Genomic DNA, 10529 nt, shown 5'->3' on the forward strand with positions numbered 1-10529 from the left:
GTTTAGAAATAAGAGTCAGGAATAATCTGTTCAGCTGCACAATGCACAGGAACTCCTTCTTAGGGTGGGGCTGTAGGGGGGAAGGGAGAGGGGATGGGGGGTGATATTAATCCGTGTATCAGATAAAAGTGTCCTTCCTATCCTTTGTTTTGTGTTACAGGTTCTTTTAAGCCGTTGGCTGGTGCTTTGAAACACAGACAAACCCATCGTCCCCGCTCTCAGGACTTGGATCTTAAGAAGAACCGTGTCTGCGGGTGAACATAATGAAGGGAGTAGCTCACCGCCTTTCTCTCCTCCTTTTGTCAGGCGCTTTGTGCCGCCTTTACAAGTCAGCAGGTTAACCTGCTCCTTTTCATCTTGTGACACACCAAACCAAAGCCGACGTGGCTGAGGTCGGGGTGATGACCAGCGAGCACACACACACACAGCACGCACACTCACAGCACGCACACGCACAGCACACACACACACACACAGCACACACACAGCACACACACGCACAGCACACACACAAACACAGCACGCACACACGCACACACACACACTCACTCACACTCACACACACACACAGTAGCCTATGTGATCTTTCAGTGCTTAGAATGTACTTCAAAGGACAAGTAACTACTATTTGCTATATTGTATTCGTAGCAAATTCAGTGCCGGTAGCTTCAAACAAAACAAGATAACAGGATTCAATCAGATCAAAATGTTGAATGTCAACGTATTTTACTGGTATGAATCAAGGAATGGTGTTTCTGTGTGAATGCATCAATACCTGAATAAACTGCACAGGGACTCTCATGGAATTATACTGTATCAGAATCATTAAGTATACAATCTATAGATGCGCCTGTTTGGAATTGAGAGGATCATGTGAGTTTTGTTCCATGTTTAGAGTCTTTGTGCTCTATTGAATCTGTTTTGCTGAAGCGTTACAGATTGCAAGATAGAAATTTAAAGGTAATTTCCTATTGAGCTGACATCTGCAGTGCGGGAACATTGCCTTTAAATTTCAATCACGCTGTAACGCTGAATTTCCACAGACGGATTGAATAGAGCCCTTTTGTCTCTGTCTTTATGGTTCTGAGAGGTTCATTTCCCTCTAGGCAGAGTGGTGACCTCTAACCTTGCATTGTTCAGGGAGAAAGGAGCAGCTAGCACTGAGCCAGGTGAATATTGCAGAGAAGAAGACATAGGAGGGGAAAGGTGTCTGTGTCCATACAATTACTATTAATGAACATCTGTGTGTCTCTATTCTCTCAGTTTTTCCCTGACCTTGTGAGCTGACAAGGTAAGACTCGAGGCCACCGTTTTAGGCTATAGATAGAATCTGTTTTTTTCTGGTCAGCTGACATGGTCTGGAAAATATACATCTCTCCTCACTTTAATATTTGACTATCCATTTGTTTATTTACCTATCTATTCATTTCACTGTTTTTAAATACAATTCCATCAAATATTAGTACAGTGCTTTGTAGTAAAATATTATATAAACTTTTAATTTGCTTGGAAAGTAGCTTCATATTTGTTCACATAGTTAACCTTGTCATTAACTTCATCACAGAATGAAATAGTTTTACTATTTATGTTGCTGAGATAAATTGCATTGCAAAAAGCCATTATCTCAGAGAAAACTGGGGCCTTCCCGGGTACACTTTATTTTCCAGTACTTTTATTAAAGACCTATGTTTACTTGGTATTAAAGTACCTGGCAATGGTAACAACAGAATAATGAGCTAATAATTATACTTTAGTTTGTCTGGGATGTATGCACCACTGCATACCATTTAATCCCTGGTCATAACCACATCTCTTTCATTTGGAATAAATGAAGTAGCAGTAAGTAGCTTCCGCTCCTCATTGGACTGTAAAATAAAGTCCCACCAACTGTGTAGTGTGTATGAATGAATGATGAAATCCTGACTGAATGGTAAATGTGCGGGGCTATTTCAACACTGGAGTCGTTGTGGATGGCCTTGAAACAATGACAAGTCATAAAGTCAGACAGTAACCGGTCTGTCTTAATGCACTCAAAAGGTCACACGCTGCGTGTTTCTGTGTGTGTGTTTCTCTGTGCGCGTGTGGTATGTATTTGTACATGTGTGTGTGTGTGTGTGTGTGTGCCGCTGCCCACAGACCTCTGCATTTGTACACTGCCACTGGTTGCACCATGTTCCAAACCAACACCTCTTCAATTTTACAGCATTGTTTTCTATTTGTGTAAAGCCTAGGGTTGAGACTCATGTTCCCCTTCTGTTTTTACTTGAGCCTCAGGACTGAGGCCTACTCCCTCCGCCAGTGTCTGCCTTATCAGCAGAGAAGATCAAACACAACTTGGACCCACACAAACAGACAGAGGGGGGGGGGTATGAAATGAGAAAGAGGCTTGCGCCTAAATTGCTCAGAGAAAAGTAATTATATGTAGAGAATTTATACTCTTTCGGAATATTAATAATAATTTATTTTCTGTAACGTTGTCAAGAGACAAACAAATCTGTGCCAATCTTTAGCAAGCAATGATGACAAATAATAATAATAACAACAACAAGAATAAGAATAATATACACTCAATAAACACAATACCCTACTCGCAGAAAACACACTTCAAAACATCATGGTAGAGCTCATTAGGTGGCTGATACCAGTCCAGACCAGTACTAGTAGTCCAGACCAGTATACACCAGTCAAGACCAGTACTAGTAGTCCAGACCAGAATACCAGTCCAGACCAGTACTAGTAGTCCAGACCAGTATACCAGTCCAGACAAGTATACCAGTCCAGACCAGTACTAGTAGTCCAGACCAGTATACCAGTCCAGACCAGTACTAGTAGTCCAGACGAGTTTACCAGTCCAGACCTGTACAGTATACCAGTCCAGACCAGTACTAGTAGTCCAGACCAGTATACCAGTCCAGACCAGTACAGTATACCAGTCCAGACCAGTATACCAGTCCAGACCAGTATACCAGTCCAGACCAGTACTAGTAGTCCAGACCAGTATACCAGTCCAGACCAGTACAGTATACCAGTCCAGACCAGTATACCAGTCCAGACCAGTATACCAGTCCAGACCAGTACTAGTAGTCCAGACCAGTATACCAGTCCAGACCAGTACTAGTAGTCCAGTATTGTCCAGCAGTTAATAAAGTCATTAGGCTGCAGGCAGCATGGTGTAGTGTGTTGTCCTCCCTGGGACAGCCATAGTAGTGGGAACCACCTATTAGGGAGCAACCTTGCACAGTGGGGTGAGCCTATTGAGCACCCCAGTAACATAGGGCCCCTCTGTAGTGTAGTGGCCAAAGTCTATTGGTGACCACACTAGGATTGTAGGGTCCTCCTTAGAGTAGGTAGGGTACAGGCTAGTGGGAAGCCACTCCCTAGTGTTTCTAGTCAATCAGGGCAGAAAGGTCAGGGTTCACACAGTCCAAAACACCCAATAGGATCAACGTCTCTTCAGATCAGCAGAATCATTTAAAAAACAAATAATAATCCTAATCATGGGAATAACAACAACACAATAGTTAGATCATTTAGGAACAGGCCAGGAGGCTTCAGATGGGGCGGAATGCTACTTCATACTTCATACATGAACAAAAAAACAGGAAATCATAGAATAGGGAAAGAAATAAAAATATGAAAATCTGAAAAAGCAGAAAGCGTCGGGCGGGGGGGGGGGCAGAGGCGGAGCAGGGATGGTTACTCATGTAGAAGCTCCTGGAGACAGTTGGGTGACTTGAAGACCTCGGGCACATCGCTGTCCAGCTTGCAGATCACCTTGTAAATGGCTTTTTTCCAGGATGGGTCCACGTCTTTGCCTGCCACGATGGCATTGAAGAACTCACGCAGCGTGATCTGAGCCACCTCCAGGAACCGCTCTGGAACCTGCACCCACACACACAGAAGACAGGGGGCGTTACTCCTGGTTCTCCTGATGGCTTGGTGAGGGAGAACACAGTGAGAGCAACATCCTAACAGTGGGTTTGATTACTACAACAGCCATATATACTGTACACTGAATATATGGATGAACTCTAACAAACATATTAGAATATTATCAGACCATAATATTTACTCGTCCTAATATTTATATATTTCTTAACTCCATTCTTTTACTTTTAGATGTGTGTATTGTGTGTATTGTTGTGAATTGTTAGATATTACTGCTCTGTTGGAGCTAGGAACACAAGCATTTCACTACACCCGCAACAACATCTGCTACATATGTGTATGTGACCAATTACATGAATGAACGGTCTCACATTTAGCAGAAATGGTAGTTGTGGGAAGTCATTGTATCATTTACAGTAACACACTGTTTTTATGTGAAACAGAATAAAGGGTTTAGTTAGTGGCTGTGATGAGAAGCCCTGCGGTGTTCTGTAATGTTGTGTATCTCTTGCCTCTTCAGTCGCTACTTCCTTAAAAAGCCCACTGAAATCCACACTTGTATTGCGACTTATGACGGCTCATTTCTTGTCAGTTCTGAGGTTTATATCACCACCTTCCTCCTCCCCTCCTCCCCCCAGCATCAGAAAGACGTCTTTATGGGTGTACTGTAAATCTGAACCCAAACAACCGCATGCAGGGAGCCTGAAAAGAGGAAGTGAAATGCTTTGGGAACACACAGACACACAGGCTCTTTAGTGTCCCTCACAGCTCTGCTCACTGACACCACAGAGATTATTAGTCTGGCAAAGATCTGTGACACCTTCCACCGAGCCAGCACTCACACACACATATGCACGTCTGCACACATAGACACACACCTCTTGAGCCAAGGAGATGACACATCCCACACTGTGAGAGAGAGAGACATGACGCACACACGTGTGCACGCAGGCACGTGCATGCACACACACACACACACACACACACACACACAGCCCTGGTGTATTTGGCTGATCCTCTCTCCTTCACTCAAAGCCCCAGAGCGATGCAGCCTTCAGGGGTCACCTGCTTGGATAATGCTGACTGCCTCCCTGCCTGTCCGCCTCCCTTTGCAGCCACAGACACACACACATACAGAAGCACACACAGGCAGACATGCGGGTAGACTCACACACACACACACACACACACACACACACACACACACACCCACGCACACACACGAACAGGCACGCTCAGACACACTCACACACCCAGCAGCTTGCCCAAACGCCTGACTGTGCGCACTCGACTCCTCTCCTCCTGTGTCCTGCAGATACTCATCAGGAGTGTCAGGACACAGCAAGGTTAGTGGCCACCGGAACACACACACAGACAGCACTGGACAGCCAAACACCCCCCTCAGGGTGATGAATGGAGTGTGTGTGTGTGTGTGTGTGTGTGTGTGTGTGTGTGTGTGTGTGTGTGTGTGTGTGTGTGTGTGTGAAAAGGTGAATGATGAATAAGAAAGTGTATGACTGATTTGTTGTTGTAATTGTGTGCTAGAGCAGTGAAGGGTCATCCAGGGCTACAACAGTTCATTCAAAACACCTCATCTTATTCATGTAGAACTACTTAACGACACAATCTAAAAAACAGACTCAATTCTGTTTGGGCTTGTGCCACTGAAACACAGTGACACATTGACCTGGGAAGCAGCAGACTGTGACCCTATAGACACCAGCCCGGCAGGCAGGAAGGCAGGCAGCGGTCTAGTGCAGTGCGAGACGCAGGGAGTGCTGCATTACTAAGAATATTCCTGCATGGAATTTCTCCTGACGTTTTGACTATAAAAGGACAGTAAAACGCTGACTGCAAGGAGAAGGCAATGTCAAGGAGAAAAGGGTATTGGTATTTCAGATCCTCTTGACTGAGAGAGCGAGAGGGAGGGGGGAGGGAGAGCCGAGGGAAGGAGTGGTGAGGGAAGTAGAGAGAGGAGGGGGAGAGAGGGTGTGAGGAGAAAGAGAGGATGAGGGAGGAAGAGGGTGCAAGTGAGAAAGTAAAGACTGAATAGAAGCAGTGAAAGGGTGAGAGGAGAGGTTGAGAGGAGAGGGTGAGAAGAGAGGGAATGAGGACAGGGTGAGAGGAGAGGGAGAGAGGAGAGGATGGGACGGAGTAGGAGAGGGAGAAAGGAGAGGATGGGACGAGTGGGAGAGGGGGAGAGGAGAGGGTGAGAGGAGAGGGTGAGGAGAGGTTGAGAGGACAGGAGAGGGTGAGAGGAGAGAAGAGGGTGAGAGGAGAGGGAATGAGGACAGGGTGAAAGGAGAGGGAGAGAGGAGAGGATGGGATGAGAGGGAGAGAGGAAAGGGTGAGAGGAAAGGGAGAGAGGAGAGGGTGAGAGGAGAGGGTGAGAGGAGAGGGAATGAGGAGAGGATGGGACAGAGTGGGAGAGGGAGAGAGGAGAGGATGGGATGAGTGGGAGAGAGGAGAGGGTGAGAGGAGAGGAGAGGGTGAGAGGAGAGGTTGAGTGGACAGGAGAGGGTGAGAGGAGAGGTTGAGAGGACAGGAGACGGTGAGAGGACAGGAGAGGGTGAGAGGACAGGAGAGGGTGCGAGGAGAGGGAATGAGGACAGGGTGAGAGGAGAGGGTGAGAGGAAAGGGAGAGAGGACAGGGTGAAAGGAGAGGGAGAGAGGAGAGGATGGGATGAGAGGGAGAGAGGAAAGGGTGAGAGGAAAGGGAGAGAGGAGAGGGTGAGAGGAGAGGGTGAGAGGAGAGGGAATGAGGACAGGGTGAGAGGAGAGGGAGAGAGGAGAGGATGGGACAGAGTGGGAGAGGGAGAGAGGAGAGGATGGGATGAGTGGGAGAGAGGAGAGGGTGAGAGGAGAGGAGAGGGTGAGAGGAGAGGTTGAGTGGACAGGAGAGGGTGAGAGGAGAGGTTGAGAGGACAGGAGACGGTGAGAGGACAGGAGAGGGTGAGAGGAGAGGTTGAGTGGACAGGAGAGGGTGAGAGGAGAGGTTGAGAGGACAGGAGACGGTGAGAGGACAGGAGAGGGTGAGAGGACAGGAGAGGGTGCGAGGAGAGGGAATGAGGACAGAGAGGTTGAGAGGAGAAGGAATGGGGAGAGGGAGAGAGGAGAGGATGGGATGAGAGGGACAGGGAGAGAGGAGAGGGTGAGAGGAGAGGTTGAGAGGAGAGGGTGATAGAAGAGGGAGAGAGAGAGGAGAGGGAGAGAGGAGAGGGTGAGAGGAGAGGGAGAGAGGAGATGGAGAGAGGAGAGGATGAGAGGAGGGGGTGAGAGGAGAGGGTGAGAGGAGCAGGAGAGAGGAAAGGGTGAGAGGAGAGGGTAAGAGGAGAGAGTGATAGAAGAAGGAGAGAGAGAGGAGAGGGAGAAAGGAGAGGGTGAGAAGAGAGGAGAGGGAAAGAGGAAAGGATGAGAGGAGAGGGAGAGAGGAAAGGATGAGAGGAGAGGGAGAGGGAGAGAGGAAAGGGTGAGAGGGTAAGAGGAGAAGGTGAGAGGAGAGGAGAGAGAGGAGAGGGAGAGAGGAGAGGGAGAGGGAGAGAGGAGAGGGTGAGAGGAGAGGGAGAGGGTGAGAGGGAAAGAGGGAAGGGTGAGAGTGGAGGTTGAGAGGAGAGGAGAGGAGAGGGGGAAGGAGAGGGAGAGAGCAGAGGGTGAGAGGAAAGGGTGAGATGAGAAGATGAGAGGGTGAGAGGGAGAGAGGAGAGGATGAGAGGAGAGAGGAGAGAGGAGAGGGAGATGTAAGTGGAGAGAAAAAAACAGTAGAAAGAGAGAGTGGGAGTTATTCTTGTCCCTGAGCCCTTTGTCTGTGATCATGTGTGCGCGTGTGAGTGAGTGAGTGAGTGAGTGAGTGCATGCATGCGTGTGTGTGTACGAGCTGCCTGCTTGTCGTGGCCAGCAGAAAGCTTTAACTGTTTTGTCCCCCTTTCTGTCCCCTCTCTGTCCCCCCCTGCTTCCCCATCCCTCCCTCCCTCCCTCGGGTCAGCTATTGGGTCTTTGTTCCAGAGGCATTGTGGGGGATTATCCTGTGTGGCTGCTCATTCGCTCGGTTGGCCGGTAAACAGGGCCAATCGCGACGCTCACAATCCTTCATACATATTTCATAGGGCTTTTAACAACTTCTCGCTGTCCAAATTAAAGGAGGGCCCTACAAAGACACGGAGAGGAGAGAGTGATGTCTGAAAGGGGCAGAAAAGGTTGGGGATAACAGAATAAAAGTAGAGAGAGAGAGAGTGGGGGGGGGGCTGAAAAAGGCAAATAGGGTGACTGAATGAAAGGAACGACGTATCTGAAGCTGACCTCTCTAAGTCAACCACACACACGCACGCGGACGCACGCACGCGCACACGCACACAGACACACACGCACACACACACACACACACACACACTCACCCAGATGCACACGCGCGCACGCACACACACACAGACACACGCACACACACTCACCAAGATACACAGACACACACACACACTCACCCAGATGCACACATACACACACAGACACACACACACACAGACACACACACAGACACACTCACCCAGATACACACATACACAGACACACAATGGTGCAGCACTGCGAGTCACATTCCCTTTCTGCTGATGAAGACATCAGACTTTCTGGAATATAAATGTTTTTGTCCTGTCACACACTCAGTGTGTTCTGGACAGGGATAGAGGATGGGAGAGAGGGAGGGAGAGTGGGAGGAGAGAGGGAGGGAGGAGAGTGGGAGGGGAGAGGTGGGAGAGTGGAGGGAGAGTGGGAGGGAGAGAGGGAGGGAGAGGGAGGGAGAGAGGGAGGGAGAGTGGGAGGGAGAGGGAGGGAGAGAGGGAGGGAGAGAGGGAGGAGAGAGGGAGGAGAGAGGGAGGGGAGAGGTGGGAGGGAGAGAGGAGGGAGAGTGGGAGGGAGAGTGGGAGGGAGAGTGGGAGGGAGAGAGGGAGGGAGAGTGGGAGGAGAGAGTGGGAGGAGAGAGGGAGGGAGAGAGGGAGGGAGAGTGGGAGGGAGAGTGGGAGGGAGAGAGGGAGGGAGAGTGGGAGGGAGAGTGGGAGGGAGAGAGGTAGGGAGAGTGGGAGGGAGAGTGGAAGGGAGAGTGGGAGGGAGAGAGGGAGGGAGAGTGGGAGGGAGAGTGGGAGGGAGAGTGGGAGGTGGGGCAGTGAAAGGGTCCAAAACAAGAGCTCTCATGAAAAGAGATACTATGCTGCTCTTCCCCAGTGTAACACAATATGAGAAGGAAAGGAAAAGAGAGGGAGAGACAGAGAAGGGAAGAATAAAAAAAAGCAGAAGAGTGTTGTTGGCAACACTAATATTTTACCCAGCATTCATTCATCTCACTGTGTCTTCTCTCTCCTCACACACACACATACACAGACTGATCACTAGAAATAGCCAGCGACTTCGGGCGTTTGAGGAGGTCCCCAGAATGTCTATACACGCCTTCCTTGACACTCACAATGTTGTTTTTTACCATGACCCAGCAGTGGGACTCTGACGCTCGGAGCGCGCTGCTTAGACCACTACCACAGCTCACTATGCTCTAGCAAGACATGAGAATACTTGATGATACTTGATGGTACCAGCTCGTCGTTCATTCTTTTGTTTTAAGTCTCCCCAAACCATAGACCTAACATGAACCACTCAGAACAAATGTATCTAAACTTGAAGTCTGTTTTGACAGAAACGTAACCACGCAGAAACTAGGAGATCTTGTTGCGGCCACATACATGCCCCCCCGCCCCCCCACCCGCATGGACCAACACAAGTCCTGCTGTCAGTATAGTAATTATTGAGCAAGAGAAGACAACCTAGCAGCCCACTACTGAGGACAGAGGGGGTGAGACGAGGAGACGAGGTGGTTTTGTGGACAAGCGGCACAGATGAGGCATTTAATCACTCTCATTCATTCTCTGTCTCCCCCCCCCCCACCACCACCCCCCTCTCTCTCGTCACAGCTTGCTTTGAGACAGAGGGATAAGCTCTCCTGCAGAAAGGGGGAATCGGATTTCCTCTTTTTTGATGAGATAATAAAATATGACAGAGGACAATGGCAGCGCCCAGACTGCTGGGGGCTATTCACACAACATCATCCAAGCTGTCTTAAGACTGTTTAAACCAACAGCAGAAAGGTAGCCAGCCAGGGGGCCTAAATCCACTCCTGTTCAACGGGACGCTGTGTGTGTGGTGTATCTGTGTGTTTGTTCTGTAAAGCCTGAGAAAGCCCCTCTATGTGACTCAGTGTATAGTGTTTGTTTGGCCAGCGTGTTTTCTCCCTGCCTTTGGGAACTGTCAGGAGATGTATTGCACCTTCTATTTGCTCAGCGCTGGACAAACAAAATGAGACCCTGGAAGATAAGCTCTGTGTGCGCTGGACTAGCCTTGAAGGATGCATGCCACCGACGGAACCCACATGCTCTGAGTTCCCCTGGGTTAATTCCTAACCCGCTCCGGGCTCCGGGCCTGGGAATAGGAACGCTTCCCATACCTTTTTCATCTGGGTGAGGGACACTCCAGGATTTTACTTTCCACTGAATTCTGTGGATGTTGAGCTCTTACACCGGAACACAGTTTCTTTCATACATTTAACCAGCTTCAACTCCTGAATGGTCGATGTTGGACACTGTTCAGCAGGGAAGCACAATCTGAAC

The 10529-nt window shown here is 49.0% G+C and overlaps 1 protein-coding gene across 1 annotated transcript in view; it reads right to left on the reverse strand.

Moving 5' to 3' along the window:
• Positions 1-10529, reverse strand: part of LOC109866375 (prospero homeobox protein 1) — a 30387-nt gene that overhangs the window by 1999 nt on the left and 17859 nt on the right. The window contains exon 4 of the mRNA XM_031800161.1: positions 1-3978. This exon is cut by the window's left edge and continues 1999 nt beyond it. Within this exon, the coding sequence (XP_031656021.1) occupies positions 3697-3978 (282 nt within the window). The 3' untranslated portion in view covers positions 1-3696. The remainder of the gene's footprint in view (positions 3979-10529) is intronic.

The sequence above is a fragment of the Oncorhynchus kisutch genome, linkage group LG21 (assembly GCF_002021735.2).
Source record: "Oncorhynchus kisutch isolate 150728-3 linkage group LG21, Okis_V2, whole genome shotgun sequence".
In the NCBI taxonomy this organism is placed as follows: domain Eukaryota; kingdom Metazoa; phylum Chordata; class Actinopteri; order Salmoniformes; family Salmonidae; genus Oncorhynchus; species Oncorhynchus kisutch.